Consider the following 23,045-nt stretch of genomic DNA (forward strand, 5'->3'; position numbering starts at 1 on the left):
TATCAAAATGTAAAACATATATTGATCGACAGATAAATAACAGATAATTGCATAGTAATGTATGAAAGTCAATATAGTAAAATATTGCTTGCTGTAAATGGTGGTGATGTATGGGTGTTCACTACATAGTTTCTTCAACATTTCTGTACATTTGAAAATATTCATAGTAAACTATTGGGAAAACTTAAGGAACTTTGAATGTCTATGAGCTTTTAAATAACAAAACCTACCTATCCAATAATTGTCTGTCCATCCATCAGTGTGTTCTATTTTTTGGTATATTTCAACCCAAAGTAACTCTTAGAAAACAATGATTTTTCAATATGGGAATCATTAAAGAGGCTAGGCTTTGTGAGTGACCTTTGGGTTGATTCTTTTTACTTTAATCTTTTACTAGTTTTCAGAACTTTCAAAAATGGTTTGGATTCTTTTTCTTGTATAAGATTAATGGCATCCGAACTGTAGAGTTTTCTGAAGAGTCACTTGGTGAGATTATGCAATACACTCACCAAGATGCTGCGTGTGTAATGGACTTTCAATCAGAACAGCAAAGAAGCAAACAAAAGCTCCGTAATTAGACCCACTGGTCGGTTGTCCTTCAAGACTCAACTGTTGTAAGTAACAAGTGCTTCTGACAAATACTGATATATTTCCCAATAAACTGCAAAGGATACAAATAATGTAAGTTAATAATTTTTTAAAATGTAAGTATTTTGTTTTGCTTAAAAATGCAAAGGTCTGTACCCTATGGAAGAGTTAGGGGAAGGACTGTAGGAAGACCAACAGTGTCAACTAACTTCAACACCTGGGAGCTCCCAGAGACTAAGCCACCAACCAAAGAGCATACATGGGCTGGTCCAAGGCCCCCAGCTCTTATGTAGCAGAGGACTGCCCTGTCTGGCCTCAGTGGGAGAGGATGTGCCTAATCCTGTAGAGACTTGATGCCCCAGAAAAGGGGGTATTCCTGGAGAGGGGCACCCTCTCAGAGGCAAAGAGGAGGTGGGATAGGGTGAAGAATTCTGGGAAGGGATACTGGGAGGGGGGCAAAAAAACCACAAAGCATGTAATGATCAAAAAAGTACACTAAGGTAGTAGAAATATTTTCCTATGTAGATTTAGGGAGTTTAATTAGCTAGGCATGCTTGCTGTGTATTATTTCCAAGATCCTGAGATAGGAGATGAGGAAACAAAATGGGCTGAGATGGGTTCCTATCCATGAGGTGTTCATGATCTGTAAGCCGAACAAGTATGCAGAATGTGCCTTTAGATGGAAAGTTAAGTAAGTAGAGTGTAAACGTGAAATAGAAGTCTCTAGACTAGAGCTGTCTAATAGAATTCCTTGCACTGATGAAAACAGTTTGCATCTGTGCCTCCTATTACTAGTGAGATACATGAAGCACTTGGAATATGGCTAAGAAACTTTTACTTACCATGCAAGGCTGACACCTATCACACTGTATATTGCATCACTTGCATATATTTATCAAACTATCTGTGGTCAAAGACCATTTAAATTTCTGATCTGATATGAACTAATATCCTTGGAGATTACAATGTAAATCACAAGATTGAAGTAAAAAAGATCAGAGACGTGGAAAATGACAACTTAGATTTTCTTAATATTAGATTCAACAAACAAAATTATTCTGTCTAAATTATTATAAAAATTTCTAAACTGTTCTGAAATTTATGTCATCAAGTGTCCTGGGCTACCCTCTGAAGCAGGTATAATTCTTCCTAAAGTAACTAAAAATAAATATTTTTCTAAAACACATTATATTAAAGTGATTACTTTAGGTGGACTTTTTTTTAAACATATTTAGGTACAATTCAGTAATGCAGTTACTGACTTAACACTCTTGGAGGCGTAGGTTGTTGAGAGTGCACTGTGGACAACTTCAGGGCAGCTGGGGAAGGCTTACTTGATCCTGGGAAGCCGTTTTTGCAGTTGGAGGTATATGCAGAAAGTTCCTTCCGTCTGTAAAGTTCAGCCCGGTGTTTACAGCAGCCAAATCTGCTCAGCAACAGAAAGAAATCTCTCTGAAATGCCTTCGTGAAAATTGCATATAGAAATGGATTGGCACAAGAATTGACAGGATAAAAAAGGACCAGTAGAACTTTTGAGTTGGTGACAGTGATAAGGGGCACTTTGAAGGCAGCTGAGATGGCAAAGAAAGAAATGGGCGCCATGCACGTGAAGTCTGTGAAGATAAGGATGGCCATCTTTTTAGCAATTTTTGTATCCTTGTTAGGAGCTGTCAGCTCTGGATTTTGAACTGCAAAGTAGATCCTAATGTAGCAAGCACAGATGATGACAAAGGCCACCACGTTGAGAATCAAGATGGATAACACGTAGACTTGTGACAGAGTGGACTCCACATCCATGGGGAGGCAGATGCTGACTTTCATGTAATTGCTGACACCCACAAGGGGCAACGTGGCGATCAGAGTAGAAAAGAGCCATCCTCCAAGCATGATTGGGACGGCATGTCTTAGTCTCAGCTTTTGGTCCAGCTGAACAGCGTAGCTGATGGTGTGCCATCTTTCCAGAGTGATGACTGTTAGGGTATAGACAGAAAGTTCACTGGCAAACACAGTAAAGAAGCCAGCTGTACTGCAGCCACTCCCTGTCTGCCAGTCTATGGCATGGTTATAGTACTGGCCTTTTGTTTGGGAGTCCACTGAGGCAATGAGCAGCAGGTAGAGCCCCATGCAAAAGTCTGCAAAGGAGAGATTACACATGAGGAAGCGGGGCACTGTCAGTTTATAACGACTGGTCAGAAGAACAAAGAGGACTGTCAAGTTGCCAAAGATGGCCAGTATATTAATCAGCCAAATCAGGATCCTAAGAAAGGCATAGCCCATAATATCTTCACAGGGATTGAAAGCATCTGGTTCTGGAGCACATTGGAGTGTCTTGGGTGAACAGAAGCCATAATCGTAATCCCAGCCACTGAGTTCACTCTCCTCAAAGATGGCGGAATAACTGCAAGACAAACATTGGCTTGAGGGAAATATAACAGATTCCCATGATTCTGAGTATTAAAATAAATTCAAGAATCCTTAGTGGGCTTTTAAAGCCAAAGAAACAAAACAAAATAAAGCCATCATGGCTTTAGTCTTACATCTATTTGTTAAATTATCTCATTTGATGGAATTCTTTCAAAAGAAAATGAAAAGCTATCTAGACACTATAAAATATATCTACTTAACACACTGATGCAAAGACTTAATGAAGCTGTTTACAAGGAATGATTTTCTTTGAAAAGCAAGTTTAGAGATGTAATATATACATGCTAAATAAAAAACAAAACTCCTTTCTTGGCACTTTCTTAGCTATTCATCTTATTTAGTTGCTAACCAAATTGCTACCAAGCTGTTTGTAGTAGCTCACAGTGGGATTGAATGGGTTGCAGCATTAAGAATCATCAAGTAGTGAAGACTTGTCTGCACTGAAGTCCCTGGCTAATTCAGTGTTCCAAATGGGAACTAGGAAACAACAGCAGATGACTGAGAGTACAGGAGTAGAGAGAGAAGAAGAGGGACAACAGACAAAAGGGTGAACTCCAGAACTCCCTAAGGTACGAGTTTGTTCCTGGGCTTGCATCCATACCCTCTCTTAGAGGCACATCTATTGACTTTTTTCTTGACAGCCATTATCCAGTTTTAGTTCTCTCCCATTCTGACCTCCTGGAAATGTTTTTCCAAAACAGAATTCTGAGTTCTATTTATCCAACTCAACCCTCCTTCATGCCTGTGTAATAAAATTCTCATTCCTTTTGATGAGCCTCAAGGATTTGCTTGGTCTGGGTTCTGCCTACTTCTCGAAATTTTCTTTCTTTCTTATCTCTCTGGTAAATTCTTCTTCATCCTGAAAGACATGTTCCTAAAGGAAGTTATTCTTGCTCCTATTCACCAGAGACTTCATTATCCTTCTTCTTTGCTAGAGTTATACTTAGTAATCAAAACAATTTTACCAATAAGTAAATTTATCTCATTTAATATTATCTTAGTTTTGAGACAGGATCCCATGTAGCTCAGGTTGACCTTAAACTTGCTACACAGCCAAAGTTGGCCTTAAACTTGGAAGATAGGTTGATCCTATCTTCCAAGTGTTAGATTATAGGTATGAAGCTCATGTTTTCCCGACTCTAAATTTTGGTCTGTGTATGTTTGTCTCTCTGTGTGTAGGACAGAGGAGAATCATGCATGCCATTCCTGAGGCAACTTTCTACCTTTGTTACTTGAGATGGAATCTTTCATTCAACTGGAGGTTACTAAGTAGGTGAGGCTAGCTGGCCTGTCTCTGACTGTCTATCATTGGGGCTACAAGATTATTAACCATATCTTGCTGTTTTTTTCTTCTTGTTCTTCTTGTTCTTGTTCTCCTTCTTGTTCTTCTTCTTGTTCTTCTTGTTCTCCTCCTCCTCCTCCTCTTCCTCCTCCTCTTCCTCCTCCTCCTCCTCCTCCTCTTCCTTCTTCTTTTTAAAATGTGGGTTCTAGAAATCAAACTCAGGTATTTGTGTTTGCAAGACAAGAACTCTACTAAGATCAAGATCTTATTTCTGAAGTCATGGTGTCTAGCAGAGTTTTGGATCCATTTCATAAATATCTGTGGAATGAGTAAATCTAGACTCGGGAAGCCCTGGATCTGGAAGGCATTAACAGCACATGGGAACATTGAGCATATATTTGATGATGGATATGGGCTCAGTGAGTTTTGACTTTGTCCATTATCTGATAATTTTGAAAGCTTTATAAATGAGATAATTTTCTGGAGAGCCCATTACAAGTATGTATTTTACCATAGAGTTTCTCTCATTAAAAAGTATCTTTCCCTTCTAGGAATGATGAGGGTAGCTTCCTTAATACTGTCCAGCTTTCATAGTACTGGAAGGTGCTTTGTAGGCTGATTCGGAAAAACAAGTCTTTAATAGTCTTACTCATCTGTGAACCTTGCCAACTATGATAATGAACTGTGTGGAAAGATACACACACAGATGCAATAGTGGCTCAACTGTTATAGGGGTAACCAACTTCTGATTGAATTTAGATACACTCTACAAGGAAAAGCATGGCTGGGACTATAAATCTGGCTAGACCATACAATTGTGGTGAACTACTATTATTATTTTTCTAAGTGGACATCATGTCCAACTGCCCTTGAAATTCAATCTCTGTGCCCACAGATTAGTGCAGCTCTCAGTCTTCATCAAAGAAGTTGATGTGCAGTGAATTCCAATCAATGCAGAAATTTACAATTGGTCAAAAGTCAGAGAATACGTGTTAGTGGTGGGCTTAGTCACAAAAAGTTCATCTATCTACCCCCTCCCCCAAAGACCAGGCTGGTTGTTGTACTCAGGAACTCACAAGCAGCTGCAGTCCTTGCTTAAGACTTGCACAAGATCAAAGCAGCCAACGTTCCAGTATGAAGTGGGAAGAGGCTCACAGTTCCAGACTCCTGATGATCTATTGACAGTTAGAAGCTTCTCTGGGAAGGGAGAGTCCTTTTCTTTAAGAAAAGGTAGGTCAATCACACTTTCAGTGGGTAGCCCCACACTTATGAGTTTGTGGGCAGAACATATTGTACTCAGTGAGTTATTTAAAAATAAAAGAAGAGGGGCTGGAGAGATGGCTCAATGGTTAAGAGCACTGACTGCCCTTCCAAAGGTCATGAGTTCAATTCCCAGCAACCACATGGTGGCTCACAACCATCTGCAATGGGGTCTGATGCCTTCTTCTGGTGTTTCAAGGACAGTGTGTTTATATACATTAAATAAATAAATATTTTTTAAAAAAAAAATAAATAAAAGAAGACATGAAGTTGGGGGGGGGAGATGGGAGGTAAATGTAGGAAGAGTTAGGGGGTGCGTGTGGGTGAATATGAAATATGAAATTCCCAAAGAGTTCATTAAAATGTGTTTTAAAAAGTATCTTTCCTTACTCTCCAAACCTTTCATGTTCTATACTTGGAAGTTGTACCTATTCTCTGAATTGATGAAAGAATGCTGAGGCCTTCAGTACTAGGGGGAGAACAACGTGAAAATCCTGGAGCAGGACTCAGATCTGGGGAAGAGCTGTGTCCACACAGAGGACAGCAGAGAAACTTCATCGGTTTTTATTATTAAGCAACTTTAAAGTAACACACTTATTAGTTTATTTCCATCAACATAATTTTATACTGTTAGTTTTCCAGGAGATGGTGGTTATAAAGAATGAATAAGGAAACAAATTCTTCTTAATATTGGTGCTTATAAATCATCTGATTGAATCCCTTGTACAAGGTTAGATAGGGAACCAAGATTAAAGAAGATATATACCCAAGGTCCCTTATGCGGATAGTGTCAGGTTTTCACCTTCACATTCTCTGCTCAGAGATCTTTATCATTATTCAGTCAGTGGTTTCCAAAGTGTGATCCGTGGATCAATGTCTATGTGAACCACCAGGATATTTGCTAAAAATCCATATAAAAATTTAGAGGCACAGAGCCCAGAAATCTACACTTCAAGCAGGTTCTGTAGTTGCTTCATACAAAATAGTAACTCAAAACTGGATAAAAATATCCTGACCATTGTGGCCTTGATTTCTTTTATTCTCTTTGCCCTGTCAAATTATCCCACCTGTTTGAGGGACTAATTTAGGATGCCTAAAAATGCTCCCATGATTTCTTAACAAATATAAGGGGGCCCACTTGCTCCTTCCTCAGTTGCTCCATGGTCTTTTTGACTTGTCAGGCCTATGTCTGGCAGATCTTCTCCTGGGCTGGCTCCCAAGGGCAATAGCATGCCTACTGACAAAGATAGATTCTGGTGGCTCTGTTAGGGAATGTAAATGGATTCAGGGACTTAGGAATATTGGCATAGGAGGCAGAAGCAGTCATACCACTGCTCCAGTGACAGCTGAGAGAGAAAGAGGACCTGGGGGGTGGGTCTTAGGAGGACAGTGGGGTCAGCTGCAGTGCTGAGAACACTGTGTTTTCTTGAGAAGCACAGGTGAGACTTGGGATGACTGGAGAATAGCTGTCTGGTGGAATCTTGCATTTATCAAAAAGTGCTTTCAAGGGCTGGTGACATAGCTCAGTTGGTAGAGTGCTCACATAGAGTGCACACATAGTGTGCATGGGACCCTGGGCTCAGGACACAGTACCAAATAAACTGGATATGAGAGTGCATGCCCATACTCCCAGAATGCAGGAACCAGAAGCAGGGGAATCAGAGTGTCAAGGTGATTTTTGACTGCATAGTAAGTTTGAGGCCAACCTAGGCTATTTGAATTCCTACATTCCAAAAATAGTAATTCCACCAGGAACACCGTAACTTAGTTAGATTATCTATTAATTTCAGGTAGCTTGACGCATGTGAGCTAGATGTTGAAGCCTCTTACCATAATGAACTCAAAGGGGATCCTCATTTGGAAAGGCTGGGGTTGGGCTAATGATGGTTACTGAGGGTGGGTTACAGTCTCTCCCTATAACCACCCCTTGACACCACAACTGACAGTACTTAGAAGTGGTTTTCTGTGTAAGTATAAAGCCACATGACTGCAAAGGAATCACCTGGAAGGAGACAAAGTAACACGAAGAGGGATGAGCAAGGAAAGGAATATTGCAGGATAGATAGTGGCGACTCAAAGGAAAGAAAGGAAAGAAAGGGTGACACCATCCTCGGTGCTGCTGTGATGATGTCCTTCAGTCTGGTTCTGAAAGTCAAGTCTCATTTCTATCACTCTCTATTGAGAGGAAAGATGTCTCAGAAAGCATAAATGCTATCCAGAACTGCTCTCCCCAGAAGGTACATGTCCAGCTCTGTGCTGCAAGAATATTACTGTCAAGGGTCACATCTAACTTTGCGATACCTCTAGGTCCAAGGCCTTCCCATCACCCTGCACATTGTCTCCATAGCACTCTGAGATTGAGAGGAGAAAATAGAAGAGATCTGCAGAGTATCTGAGAGGAACATCTGGTTTTGTAGTCCTTCAGGGCACATGGGAGGAATAATAATAAATGTGGCTTAGGGACACAGGGGTTGTCTTTTGAGGCATGTTCTTTTACAATTGAAGGTAAGTGAAATGCCAGGGCAGTCAGTATTAAAAGCAAGAAAAATGTTAGGCGCCAGTCAGTAGAATGGACATGTAGCTGCCGTCTAGTGTATGGTAGTGGTGACATTAAGATTAATGAGAAGGATCTGGAGAGATGGTGTTCTTAGTGCAGTGTTTACTGTGCACACGGAGGACTCCAGTCCTGGGAAAGTGGAGCTGAGAGGATCCCTCAGCTTAGGGGTCAGTCAGCTTAACGTAATTGGTGAGCTCTGGGTCTCAGGGAAAGACCCTGTCTCAAAATCACAAATTAGATGACTCCTGAAAAAGGACATCCAAGGTGACCTCTGGCTTCCCACACAAGCACATGCACGTGTACCCGCACACACCAGAACACACACATGAAAGAGTAACACCACACTCAGGAGCATGGTCTTTGGCAGGAAGTAGTTGTCTTTAGAAGCCATGCCTGCAATTAGTTCGTCTTTGTGGAGTATGACTTGTGACAGTTCAGATGAAGTCATCATTTAGAGTAGCCCTTAGTCACACCCAAATGCCTGAAAAATAAAACTACCATTTTATACACACTAATGTTTATAGTAACAACTTCCTTATATTCTTAGACTTTTACATTTCAATTTGCTTTTCTTTTGAACAGCTAAGGTCACACGTACAACCAGCTGGCACTTGCAAAGGAAAAATATTCCCATTTGAAACTATAGAAAAACACCTTGTAAACATCCTCTCACCAAGACTTTTATCAAAAGAAAATCGTCGCAGCAAGTAACAATAAGGTGCCCACAGAGGAGGCCGTGGCTTCCACGCGTCTGCGTGTGAATACTTACAGTGTCTCGTTAGTCGCCTTTCTAACTGTGCTTTCACATTGTTTGGAAAAGTTTTCAAAAATGGAAAATGAAAAATTCTGTCTGAAAGAGAAGAGGTAGAAAAAGAGAAAAGCAAACCATTGAGCTCCTGATCCTTTAACCTGATTGTGTCTGTTTATGCATTACTCATCCACGCTCCTTAGTCATCCTACCCTCCTGAGCTCTGTGCCATTGTCCTGACGGAAATGCTTCGGAGGAGAGAGTCTATACCTTCCTTCATTGTTCTTAGTGTCTCCAGCTTAGAGAAAACGCTTCTGAATGCTAAGTGTTTTGTATGGGCTTGGTGGGGGGGCATATAAATTTATTGTATTGAATCATGAGTCTTTCAGTGCTTATTAAAAGCTGCTTTTGTGGTGTATTCACGCTTGTTCCTCACTAACTCTTCTCCCGCCTATTGGCCTTGATTAACTACTTGGCATTCATGGCTTTGAATTGTAACTGGGAGTCTTTCTGTCAGGATTCTGTGGGGCTGGGTGTGCTGTTGTTGTGTATTTAGGCCTTCAGCCTTTGTGCAAAACCTAACATAGATGTTCCCTTCTTTTCTGTCTTCCCCTCTGGGAAGTTTGGCTCGGAAGAAGGGGATGTGATAAGGAGATAGAAGGCTGGTGCATGGCAACCAAACCTACAGAGGGTCAAAATAAGGAATGAGGGTGAGGGAGCTGCTGGGAGTGCCGCAACCTTCCTTGAGGAGGATGGGAAGGTGAGGCAGCCCAAAGTGGACGTTGCTCTGCTCTGTTATCATCCAGCATCAGTGAAACAAGTCCTCTGTAGTGATGGTAGTGTGCAAATGCAGAAAGATGGGGACTTGACCACATGATCTTTCAAAGATTTATCCTCTTGTTATTCTAGGTACTATTAAGTTTGTAAACGTGTATTGAGTCTCTGTCCCCACCGCAGTCCCCACCCACCTCATGTGTAATGGGGGCGAGGGTAGTTCTGGCTCAGTATTTGACAGAGATACTGTATGCAGTATCCACAGTTAATCCACAGACAAATCCACAGTTAACAGGAACTTGGCCTCCAAATGATAACACTGGATGATACCCATTCTATCTCCAGAGTTACCAAGAATGTGCCCAAGCAGTCGAGTCTGTTATCTACAGGGTGACTCAGTTTGCACCCAAATCCCACAGTCTGGATTTCAACTCTTCATCTTTTCTGGCCTCTAAGGCTTTGCTGGGCTTTATAGTCACAGCAGTACCTGTGACTGAGTGGACATTTCCAAGTTCACTTAGGACAATGTGTGTGATGGCGTTGACACCTAGCTCAGATGTCATATCCATTACCCCTTTTCCACCTACAGGTAGTCTCCTTTATCTTAGAGTACTGAAGTAAACGCTTACGTGTCTGTGATTTCAGGAGGTCTGTGACCTCTTCACCACAGAAGTGTAAGTAGGTGACCAGAACCAGCCTTGCTCTAAACCACCATGTCTGTCTGTCTGTCTGTCTGTCTGTCTGTCTGTCTGTCTGTCTTTTACCAGCTTTGCCACCTTCAACCCACCCTTCATTCTGCTGCCCTACTGAGCTTTCATAAAAGCAAATTTGCATAATCTCCCTTTAAAGTCTTTGAAGCTCTTCCTCCTCTAGTTCCCTTGAGGGCTGGTACTCAGAGTCCACCTTGGCCTACCAGTGACTTGGACTGCTTCTTCTGAGTCATCTTCCCTCGTTACCCAGTCCTCCTGTGCTTGCTTTCAAGTAACATGCATCCAGTGTCTCTTGCCCTATGCTTTCACACGAGCCATTCCATCTTGGCATGCTTTCCCCCAGCTTTCTGTGCAAAGCTCAGTTAGTCATCTCCCCACGGAGGTTTCCCACAAGCCCCAGAAACCCCTCTACAGCCTAGAGCATTTTGTCCCTCTCTCTGTTCTGTCACAACATCCACTGACACACCTCTTGGTGCTCCTTTATGTTGCCTGTCCACTCTGTGAGTGCTGAGATGACTGCCCATCTTTTTTGCTTTCAAACCTGGTACACTGGAAAACGGCTAGTGCTCAGTTCAAGTCATCTGAAGCTCAGTTAATGATGGAGAATTTGAGCTGGATTTGGTGGCCAAGGTCTTTAATCCCAGTACTCAGGAGGCAGAGCCAAGTGTATCTCTGTGTGTTCAAGGCTAGTCTGGTCTGCACAGTGAGTTCCAGGACAGCCAGGGCTATATAGTGAGATCCTATCTCACCACTCCCTCAAAAAAGGTGGGGGGGGGTAAAGGGGGATGGATAGAGCTTTAAACACAGCTAGCGCTTAAACACACTGGATGCATGTTACTTGAAAGCGAGCACAGGAGGACTGTGGGTAACGAGGGAAGATGACTCAGAAAAAGCAGTCCAAGCCACTGGTAGGCCAAGGTGGACTCTTTTGTCTTGTCAGCTGTCCCAAGTATTTAGGTAGATGCAAGTCTACTTACTCAAGTGTTTGCGCGTGCGCACGCGCAAACACACACACACACACACACACACACACACACACACACACACACGCTACAGCCTGGTTGATCAGCTATAAATAGGTTAATTCCAAACAAAGGCAGCGGCAGCCTGGTGTGGTTGCACAGTGCCTTATCTAATGAATTGATTGAGCACATCTCTGCAGGCTGCAGTGATGACTCTTCAGAGCACTGCATTTCCCACTGGGAGTAGTATATTGGACAATGAGAACAACAGAGCGCATCAAGGCTTGCAGTGAAAACAAACAAGCTTGAGACAGGGGTTGGAGAGCAGGAGGTGTCACATGACTGCACCACACCTTTGCAACGCTGGCTGTTGCTTTTTCTTTCATTTATATGTGTGACACGTGCTGGGTCCGGATGCAGAGTCACCACTGGAAAACTCCAGAGAAACAATGCTATGGAATGAAATTCTGCCCCCTAATGGCTGCCACCGTCACCTCCACCCACCCGACCCGCAGTCTGGGGTGCAGGGAAGCGGTCAGACGCCCTCTGCTGCACGCACAGCGCAAGGCGCTCCCATGCTTTTGATGCTGTTTCCTAACCGATCTGCAGTAGATAAGTTTCTGTTCAGAAATGGAAGTTCCTTTTCCGTGGAAGACAAATAGCTTTTTTTGAAAAAAAAAAAAAAGAAAAACAAATTGAAAAAACTTAAACCACATACTCTGACAATTTTAAATTCAAGATTAATTGGGTAAAATGTTTTCTGCTGAGGGAATGGACTGAGTCTTTGACATCAGGTTTTGCAAAGGTGCTGCAGAGGTGCTTCAAGCATTTGGGAAGTTTGTGAGGTGCAGGGCCCAGCACATGGAAACGTCAGGAGAAATAGCTCATTTTGTTTTTGTCTGTCTAAAAGCAACTCCACGACTGCAGTGTTGGCTGGAAAAGCGGCCGGTAAAGGCCAGTCACCGTGGACCATGGGACTAGATCTAGACGCAGCTTCTCTGCAGCAGCACGGTCCCCGCTCCTGCTCACTTACTCTTTCTTCGGCAAATTCCTGAAAGCGCAGCAGTGGCTGGGGTACGTCAGTGTGGCAACCAGGAGGCTGGCGAATTTTTCTCTGGAGGGCAGTGTTTTCAGTGAGTAGGATGACATGGCAATGAGCGTCTGAATGGACTCCATCCCGTGGCTCGGCAGGGCCTGCAATTTGGTGGAAGAAATATCCCTGAACCGCAAAGGGGAGAGAAACGCTTTACTGACTGATTTTACACATTTTACTCCCAAGTCCTCCTCTAGGGTCCGAGAAATCTTTCCTCCGTTTTGTTTTCCCTATGACTTATCATTTCTTTCATCATGATCTGAATTCCAAAGACCTATTGTGGGATTCTCATCTTACAGGCTTTCTTACCCACCCTTCTTTGCAGTTTGCCTTGTGGCTCTTTGTGCCTTCCATATGGCCACTAGAATTTTCTCTGCTGTCTCCGGATTCCTCTGTATCTCTGACTCCTTCCAACCTCCTCTCCCTCCTTATGTCTACCCCCAACCTCCTCCTCCCTCTTGCCCTCTCCCTAGTTTACAAAAACCAACTGCTTGCTTTCTAACACAGTGAGCACATAGGTGATATCAGCTTTTGTGTTCTGGCCCAGGGCGAAATATTTAGGGTTTTGATGCCTGTGTCTGATTGATCAAGCTCAGCAGGGGAGATTTTCATAAAGTGCAGATGCACCACCCTATTAAGAGCTTTATGTGGCATGAGCTATCATCCACGCAGGAAGCAGAGCATATATGCTCTAATAACTAGTTAGATGTGCCCATCCAAAGCAAGCAAACACCATGTCGAGCTAGCACAGCTGCACAGAAGGCTCAGGGCTTTAAACAAAGCTCCTTGGTTTTGCTAGACTCGAGGCAAACTCTAAGGAAAACCCAAAATGTACAACATTTCAGGAAGAAGGAGTTTGGTAGGAGTTTTAGTTGTTAAGTCCTGCTTGTATTCTAAGTGGTTAATGAAAACCCTTTCCCAGCAGCACAGCCTCCCTGACAGTCTGTTCCCAAGGAGGGTCAGGACCCAGCACAAGGATGGAGGGATAGCGGTGGGAGGCAGGGGAGGACAGGTGTATGAACAAGGATGTACCCAGGGTCCAAGTTCCTGGGCGAACAGTGGAGACAGGAGACTGTCTCCCAAAGGCTCTAGGCCCCCTCCTGATTCTGGTACTTGCTGATTTAGGAAGCCAGTGCTCTGTTCTGCTTTAGAGTCTTTAGATGCGATCGGGCTGCAGACTTTTCCCAGACATGAAGGAGGCTGTTGTTTGTTTTCTGAGTGGCCTCACATGGTTGGGAAGTCATCAGCCCTAGAACCTACTATTGGGATTCTGCTCACTGGTCACTAATATGTAGTAATCTAAACTGCCTTCTAAATGTCTGTGTTTTTACTTAAAGTCCGGAGAGTCTCTCAACCTTAGTTGGAGAATCTTTTTTTGTATAAACCCCTGTATTGAAGCCCAACTCATAGAAGGTTTGAGGCTCATTCCTCACACGATTGCAGGGAGAACCCACCTGCAACATCTCAGCCATGGCCATCCAAATGCTAGGGGCAGTTCATGTCAGAATGAATTCTCTGAGTGAGTTCCAGGTGGGGAGTTATCTTCCACTAGCATGTGAGGCCACACCCTGTGTTTGACATTACTGGTTGACTTATGGCCCCTCAAATTCTCATGTTAAAATCTTTTTTGCTAGGAGCTCAGAATACCTTATTTGGACACAAGCTCTTTACTGAGAGCAAATGAAGCCATCACGATAAGCTGTAATCTACGATGCCTGTCTCCTAATAAAATGTGGGGGTGGGGAGTGGGGAGAAAAGTGAATTATCAGAAAAGATAGACACCCAAACATACTTAACAATAGAAGCAACACATGGAGACTGAGGTTACACTACACAACCTACACAACTAGAGGGACCCTCAACAGATAAGAGAAAGACTGAGGACAATCTTCCCTCAGAGGCACCAATTGCAGCCCCTGGAACTGTGGGGCTATGTCAGAGCCAGGACTTCGTGTGGGTAGGACAGCCCTGACACATTTGATCCTTTTGAGCTATAGCTGTTGCAAGCCAGGCTGGGAGTGATAGGACTTGACAACAGGGCTCTTAGGGTGCACTCTGTGAGGAGAGGAGGCTGCACCACTGTACTTACAGGATGCTGGGCCCTGTGGCCCCCTGGAAGGCCCCACTATGCATCTTCTCCAGGTGGATATTTTCTTTCAGCTCCCTGTGAGGAAAAACAGTTTCCTTAGTCATGCTTGCACTTCACACCAACCTTTACAGTTGTGTGTGTATATGCCCAAACTAGGCTATATGCATGGTGTGGTGGTGCAGAGGGGGAGGGGGAGGGGTAGACAGACTGGAAGAAGGCAGTCCTTGCTGAAACTGTGGAGTTGGTGTTTGGTTTTACCTGTTGTTTGTCCTTTCCCATCCTTTGGTTAAACCCTTTGTCCCACGATTTAACAGATTCAGCCTTTCCAAACCCTCTGGGTTTGTGAGAACTTGCTACCGAGGTGCTTGGGGAGGATTCAAAAGCTCCTCGGAATGTCCAAGGTTACTGGGTTAAAGTGCAGTGAACTCCTTATCCTTCTGAGTTTTTGTGACCTTGGAGGCCTCAGAATTTTTCAAAAATCAAAGAAAGCCACAAACCAAACAAAGAGTAAAGCTCCAAGTGGTTCTTCTCACAGTGATTCCTTTGAAATGTGCATTCTCAGTGAGTACAGGGAGTAGTCACAGCCCCGCATCCAGGTGGCTGAAGTCACAAAGGACTTCAAGTCCTGTCTCTGTTGGGGAGATCCAGTATCCTTGTCCTGCTCCTCCAACCTCTGTCCTTTCTATTAACAGAGGAACACTCTCCAAATTTCCTCCTGTGTTGTCTAAGGGTCCTTTGACCCTCACATTCTCAAAGTTCTGAAAAGCTCCTGAGTACATCTCTTCAGTGGCTGTTCCTCTTGTTGGCTTCTGCTTGGGACACATTTTCTGTCTACTTTTGTCTGTCAACATTAGACTGGTTCAAAGCCTGCACCCCCAACTCTGCACTGTTATTTAACACCTTCCCCTGACTCTGAAATCCTGGAGGACTTGCTTGCTCTCTGACCAAGCACAACATACTGCCTCTGTTTGAGTTACCCTTCAGGTACAGTTCACACACCATTTGGAATTGCCTTTTCCTGTGCTGTGAATCCCTGTGGGTAAACTCCTACAGCTTACAGTTTATTCCTTTTCATCCCTGCTGGACTATAGCATGCCTTCTTCAGTAGAAATGTGGTCCCTTGAATGAATAATAGGAGGGGGCATCTGAGAGTAGACCAGGGTGGCTCTAATCTTAGGTTCTTATTAATGAACTCTTATGCAACTGTCAAGTGAACAAGATAATTTCCAATCCCCTCCAAGAGGACAAAGTGTGTACAGCTCCCACTTCCTCAGCACGTGATAGTAGGATTGAGACGCTGAGCTGAGTGCATACGAATCTTCATCCACTCATTCCCAAGAATCTCGGGATGGACTAAGTCAATGAGCACTTACTGATGCACCATGCTAAGCACTAAGGGTACAAATCTGACCTTTTCGCTTGCTGGATCAATCCTCAAAATAAATAATTCTCTATTGGCAGCCTTGCTTTCGAATGAGGACACCGTGGCTTGGGCAGGTTAACTTGTTCAAGGTGATACAAGCTGATAGTGTATCTTAGGCCTTGGCTCCCATCTGCTGAACTACACAGCATGGTGTCAACACAGTGGGCACCTTGGTTTAAGATCTACAGTTAGAAATCATTAGTATTTTATTTATACCTGAGATACTTAGCCTCAGACCTTGACATATGAGGGTCTTCTGGGAACTTCTTTTAAGTGCAAATTCTTAGCCCTTTTCAGATCTACCAAGGCAAAGAAAGTCAGCTCAGGAATCTGCATTAACAAGCAGCTGTGATTCTTACAGGCCTTCCTAAAGCTTGAGGATCATTGGTGTGGATCATGCTTCGGACAATTTTATTAAAAATTTTTGTTACATTATTTATTTAATTTGTGTGTGAGAGAAAACTCGAGCATGCCAAGTTGTGTGTGTGTGTGTGTGTGTGTAGGTCCCAGGACAACTTTTGGAAGTCAGTACTCTCCCCAAGGTTGCTTGCTTGAGGGTAAGCTTCTTAAAACTCTGCCACCTCACTGAGTACTAACTCATTTGTTTTAAAGACCTTTCTGTTTGTATTCATTAACTTTGTCTTCAATTTAGCTTTTCCGGGGCTTTTAGGTGTTGCTAGTCATGACTTGAGTTTTCAGAACCTCATCCTGTGCTGTCATGGACCACATTCATCTTTATAAATGTGTGAACTGAGGATGTTGTGGGGAGGGGAGGTTGAGAGGGATGAAGGCAGCCTTCCTTAGGATGTGTCCCTGATGAAAGACTGTTACTGGGTGTGTGTGTAGGGGGCAGCAGGAGGCTGGACTGAAGTATGGAATAGCCAGAACTCCCTCTCCTCTAGAGAACTGCTTCTTTCCTGCCAGCAGGGGGGGAGGTGTTGTGAAGCTGTGGCTGATTAGCTGGTAAATGGTGTCACCCCACTTCCCTTCAGTGGGGTCTGGGGAAGAGTCTCTTTCTAAAATATTCTGCCTCTAACACACCATCAACCTGTGCGAGGGGGCTAGAGAGGGGAGCTGCGAGGTGGAGTAGGCGCAAAGTAGGCTGTTGAATATTTCAGCAAACTGTCAACTTCAATGCGAGGAGGCTGCTTTCGTCTTTGAAATCAGGGTTCTCTGGGGTTTCCAGCCAGCCGGTTGCCTAGTAACACGTATGCAACTAGGAGGACTAGCCACTTGAAAGTTTATTTTTGCCCAAAGTTAGTTGCTGAAGATTGAATGTGATCTGGTAGCCAAAGTAGTGCTTCATTTTTATTCATGAGCCAGGGAAATAAGCATGTACTTACAGCGAGATTAGCGTCGTCCCGTTGAATGCGTGGCTTTGTACGTCTTCAAATCCATTTCCATACAGTTTGCTGGAGGAGGGAGGAGACAGGGCTTAGGGATGGGAAAGCAGCTGACAGAAACGCACTGTAGAAGCAGACGCTCTCCTCCTGTGACATTTATTTCTAAGATAACCACTGGCATTCACAACAGCTAGCTGTCTCTCCAACATTCTGGACTCTGGAGGCACGTGGGATGAAGCTGCTCTTCCTGCTTCTCCATCACCTCCGCCAGTTTCTGAAATGTTTACTAGGAGCTGGGTGATTGACTGGCCCTAACACCCCCATGTTCTGATTTACCTCTTTGGCTGTTGCTTCCACTATGATAAGAAAGGCAAGCGTTGGTGCTGTTGGCAGGGAGTAGGGGTTGGGGATGAGGAGTGGTGGGTCAGGGTCGTGGGCTGTGGGTTGGACTCAAGGCTGAGCTGCCAGGCTGGCTCAGAGGGACCCTGTAGATCCCTGGTCCGGTGGTCTCTGTGGGTTGCAAAGTTGCAGCGCTGGGTCACCGGTTCACTCTCTATTTCTGTATGTGGGCTCATGGTTTTGTTGATACCAAACTGGCTTCGTAGTCCCAAAAATCTAAACGTCTGCAAATAGTTCTTTAAGCTCTATTAGCAAGTAGAGAAAGCAATGTAGTTGAGAGCAACCAACATTTTAAAAAGTGAAATGGTGTGGAGCAAGTGAGACATGCTGGAGGACATTGCCATCAGTTAGGGTATGGATGGTTATTGTGTTCCGTTATTTTATAGAAAAATATAAGGTATCTATAAAACAAACCCCATACGTGAAACACACACACACACACACACACACACACACACACACACACACCTGCTCAGACTGAGACATAAGAGGCCCTATCCCGCAGCCATGCTGAAGTGCGAGAGCCAGAAAGGAGCCCAGGGAAAAATGATTCAGACACCTGCTCCTATGTCCCCAAGGTTTCTCTAGTCTCTATTGATTCAGGCCAACATAGATGCCTACCTTCCTGCTGCATGTACGTGTAGCATGTGGATGTGTTATTTCTTCCCAGCAACCATAGCAAACCTTTGACAACAGATAGAGGTGGCATTCATGCTGAAGCATGATGTCCAAATGGGAAACTCAGGAAATCTAAATTAGAGATTACAAATAATCCCTGCAACCTGCTCATTAGATTAAGAAAGAGCTGAGGAGTGAGGTAGTTAAACCCCTGCTACACATTTTATGAAGAATTAGGAAAAAGAAGCACAAAGGCTCCAGACACAGTAACAATGAAGAAATTGAAATGCTAATCACACTTGTTTGATTGATATATATTGTGTATATTATTGTAATATTGCACCATGCTCCATAACCTGTTCAATAAATATACAGTGGTTAACTAACCCCCACTCCAACCCCACCAAACTAGGAGCCTCGAATGCTTGAGGGACCTAAAACCATCAGCTTTGGCATCCATGGTAAAGAGAGCCCTCCCTAACTTCTGGGATTCTTTTCTGTGTACAACTGTACACAGGAACTCCTGTGACCCATATTAGATTGTTGGATGAACTATTTTCCAGTAGTTTCCCCTATTATTTTCTAGTGTAAAACATAAAGGGATAGATCTTTTTCAGACCTGTCATTTTAGGTAATTACATACAGCTTTCTCACCTTGTTGGCAACTGAATCCCACAAGACCTTTTAAAAAGTGTTATACTTAGAATATTGCTCTTTGTCAACCTCCTGTCATGGCAGGGGTACTTACAGATATCGCTGTTCAATGAAAGAGTCACAACTCTGTTTCCTCCGAAATCTAAGTTTTCAGTGTCTAGACCAGCACTGTTGAAGCATGGGCCACCATCCACTTAAACAGAATCATGCAAGTTTGAGTGACATTAGCCGTGCTGTACATGAGGCTTCAGACTCAGTCCCACTGCGTGTGTAACCCAGCCTCGCTTCACCCAATTGGGAACCCCTGTCTAAGAGTGTGTCCAAATGTGATGGGTCTTATCCATGGTGCCAATCCTGTGGTCCATAGTCTAGTCCTTCCTCCATCTCCTCTACTCACAGTGGTAGAGTCACACCTCTGATGGGTTAGGACAAAGCATTCCTTCCCAGGGGTTCAGCAAAGCAAAGCTGTTTGTTGTTGCCTGGAAACCCTTTTCTCTTTGCTATAGTTTGCTACCCTGATCTTAGCTTTAAAAATTTTTTTTTTTACTATTATTTTATTTAGTGTATATGGTTGTTTTTCCTGCATGTGTATGTCTGTGCACCACATTGTATGACTGGTACCCACAGAGTCCAGAAGAGGGCATCAGATAGCCTGGAACTGGAGTTATAGACAGTTGTGAGCTGCCAGGTAAGAGCTAAGAAATGAACCCTGGTCCTCTGGAAGAGCAGCCTTAACTGCTGGGCCACCTCTGCAGATTGTGCTTTCATTGTTGGTACAGTTGATTTTAATTCCAAGTAAGATTCAGGAGTTAGAAATTAATTACAGATGATACTGTACTTCTGAACATTGCCTTCCCCTTTGAATCATTCTGGGGCGCTGCACAGTGTTTCTGGGCTTATGTTAGGATAGAGTTCCTTCTTCCTGGCCTCATAGAGCCAGTGTTGTACATGTGGCTTTGTGGTCAAGTGTTCAGGCACTAAACCCAGCTGCCTGGGCTCTAATCCCACTCTGCTTCTTCAAAGCTGAATTACTTTGGGTAAGTTATTTAACCTTAATTTTGTCATACAAAAATAGGGATGATGATAATAATAGTATCATCTTTTAAAGCTGTTGTGAGTAAACATATATCAACCACTTAGAAGTAGATTCTGAAACTAAACCAATGCAGTGGTCTCAAGGCCCCTGTGTAGAGCAGAGAGAAGGGTTCCCTTTACAAGACGTAGACAGGATATCTCTGAGCTCTAGGCCCATGTTTAAATGAGTTGTTACTTCCCTCCATTGTAGTGGGGCCTTTCTGATTATGCAGAGCAGGCTAGGCCAGTGACTTGGGCTTCTTCTCCAGTGCATTCACTGGGTTGGCCTTAGTCTCCTTCTGTGGGGCTACTGTTATGCATTTCTTTGTATTTATTTTTGAGTAGTCTGGGTCATGTCTGTTGGAATTTTCTGGACAGTGGTTTTCTGTTTCCCTTTCAGCTGTGAGTGCTCTGTGTTGTCAGTGTACTATATTCAGCAGAACACAATGGAGAATGCTGTCTTGCCTTGATTAAAAGAACAGCTTCCTTGGTTTGGAGAATGTGTGGACATGAGTGGGAGGCCTCATGCTGTCAGGTTCGCACAGTGCCTTCAACGCCTTTAAAAACATCTGGAGAGTCACTTCAGATACTGTTTTCTCCAAACTTCACAGTGACAGAAAGAAAAGAGGGGGGCTTCTTTGGCACAGAGATGAGACAAAGGTCCCCTTGCTTCTTTGTCACAGCAGCAACCCCATACTTGCAGGCATTGTCTAGGTTCTCAGTTCAGATATCAATAATTGCAAATCAAATAGAGAGACTGCCATCTTTTCATTCCAAGTAAGATTTGGGAGTTAGAAATTACTTACAGATGATGCTGTTCTTCTGAATGTTGTTTTCCCCTTTGAATAAGTCTGAGGTGCTGCCCAGTGCTTCTGGGTTTATATAACAATGTTAGACATTCTCTTGAGTCATGTGGTCACTCAGCTTTTGGTTGATTTCAAAGAAGAGAGATTATGTTTGTGGAAAGACAATGCCTGGTAATTTAGGTCTTTGCTTGCTGGCAGAAGACATGTACACAACTTTCCTTTTTCCCTCCTTACTGTTTTTCTTTCTATTAAACCAAATGAGCAGAGGAAAAGTGCCCTAAAGAAGAGGGATACCACACTTACCCTTTGTCTGCTACATGGCCAGGGTTCTTTTTAGCTGAGTAAGTCATTGTGAACAAAATCCATTTTTCAGTGCATGCCCTGGCAGGGGCTGTGTGGATAGCTGCTGCTGTCTGACTCATATGTGCTGCTATGAACCTGATTTGAATAATCTGGGTCCTCCATTTCTATGGGTCTCCCAGGTTCTGAGTTGCCTGAGCTGCCTGTCTTTCAGCAGGCCTGAGCTATTTGCGCGGTCCCCTACCTCAGTCAAGTACATGTCAACTTAAGTGACTTTACCATATGCCACATTAAAGAAGACAGCAGGTTTCATAAAGAAAGATGACACTAATAGATTCTAATGTGGCAGATACAGTTTTGAGAAATCCACATTCCATGTAAGACTTGAAAACAGACAGAGAGAACAAGAGAAAGCATGCAGGAGAAACGACGAGTTAGTAAGTATAGAAAAATGATGGGATGTACAAACAATCACTGTGTAATTCTTTTTGTAATTCTAAGAAACAACAGGTGTTAAAAGGTTTGGTCAATGGCATGTCACAGCTTAAAGAATCCCAACACAGTTGACTTGGGAAGAACAAAGAGGAAGTACATGTGTTAGATCACACCTTAAGCAGGAGCCAAGTACTGAGACAGTGTGACAGGATGGATGGCTTGGATTATAACATTGCCTTTGCAGTGCTTCTGTGACAATATTTGGGCGAATCTAGTCATAGCAATTCAGGCAGATGAATCAGGACAACTTGCCTGAGCTCCTTGAGGGATCCAGAGCTGAGCAGAACAGAACAAAGCAGAGGGACCTCCTAGGGAGGAGAGGGGGCATGGAAGGGGAGTACATAAGCTAAAATCTATTTCTTCATGGTTGCTGCTTCTATTCCTGCTTGAGTTTCTGCCCTGGATTTCCCCATAGATTGACTGTGATTTGGATGTGTAAGTCAAATGAACTTCTTTCTTCCCAAGTTATGGTGTTTCACAGCAATAGAAAGGAACGTAGAATACCTGGTAGAGAAAAGCTTAGCTGAGTAATTGTCTAGATCAAGTTGGTCTATGGGCACCTTTATGGCGCATTGTCTTGACTGGTGATTGATATGGGAGGGCAAAGGCCATTGTTGGCGACACCATCCCTAGGCCTGGGCTGTGTAAGAAAGCTAGTGGGGCAAAGGCCTGGGAATGAGCCAAAGAACAAGCCAGCATACTGCATTCTTCCATTTCTGTTGCTCTCAGTTCCCTTAATAATAGACTGAGACCTGGAAGTGTAAGAAAATAAACCATTCCTCCACCCAAATTGCTTTTGCTCAGAGTGTTTTATCACAGCAACAGAAAATCAAACTAGAACAAGCATTAACAAAATCCATCTGTTGGAGATGGGCTCACCAACTGACTTGCTCTGGGTTGTTAGTTTGCGCTGATAACTGTGGTTAATTATGGCAATTGTGATTCAAAACTATGTCTTTGACACAGTGTGAGTGTGGTTAGATCTTTGAAAGGAAGCGTCAATAATCTCACTGAATAGAGAAGGTGCCTGGGCTTTGTAGACCCAACCTGAATGACACTACATGGTTGGCTATATTTGGAGCTGGGACTAACGCTGAGTTGCCATACCCAGTTGCCTTTGTCCTGTGATTTTGTCATAGGTGTAGCCATAAATCTTGTCACATTTTACAGGGTCTTAGAAAAAGCAATTGGCATGACCTTTCCCTAACTTGAGGAGTTCAAGTGAAGATCGAGGTTGCTTGTTTTGTGTGATTGGCTGAACCCATCATCATCCAGAATATTGAAAAAGTTGCACAGCTAAGTGGTGCTCACAGGAAGCAGGTTGGGTGGATTGGGATGTGTCAAGGTGGCCTCTTGAGACTTAATGAAAAGCCACAGGGGCTGCTAAGGGACATACAAGGATAATGCATAATTTTAACTTTAGGCCCTCAGAGCCTTTATTATGCC

At 43.5% G+C, this 23,045-nt stretch overlaps 1 protein-coding gene across 1 annotated transcript in view; it reads right to left on the reverse strand.

The window, feature by feature from the left end:
* Window positions 1–1,842: 1,842 nt before the first annotated feature.
* Window positions 1,843–23,045, reverse strand: part of Lhcgr (luteinizing hormone/choriogonadotropin receptor) — a 49,188-nt gene continuing 27,985 nt past the window's right edge. Inside the window, exons 7-11 of the mRNA XM_028765163.1 lie at window positions 17,254–17,322; window positions 14,488–14,562; window positions 12,339–12,524; window positions 8,881–8,961; window positions 1,843–2,986 (exon numbers count right to left, since the gene is read on the reverse strand). Coding sequence (XP_028620996.1) covers window positions 1,843–2,986; window positions 8,881–8,961; window positions 12,339–12,524; window positions 14,488–14,562; window positions 17,254–17,322 — 1,555 coding nt within the window. The remainder of the gene's footprint in view (window positions 2,987–8,880; window positions 8,962–12,338; window positions 12,525–14,487; window positions 14,563–17,253; window positions 17,323–23,045) is intronic.

This window comes from Grammomys surdaster, unplaced genomic scaffold (assembly GCF_004785775.1).
Source record: "Grammomys surdaster isolate TR1022 unplaced genomic scaffold, NIH_TR_1.0 149, whole genome shotgun sequence".
Classification (NCBI taxonomy): domain Eukaryota; kingdom Metazoa; phylum Chordata; class Mammalia; order Rodentia; family Muridae; genus Grammomys; species Grammomys surdaster.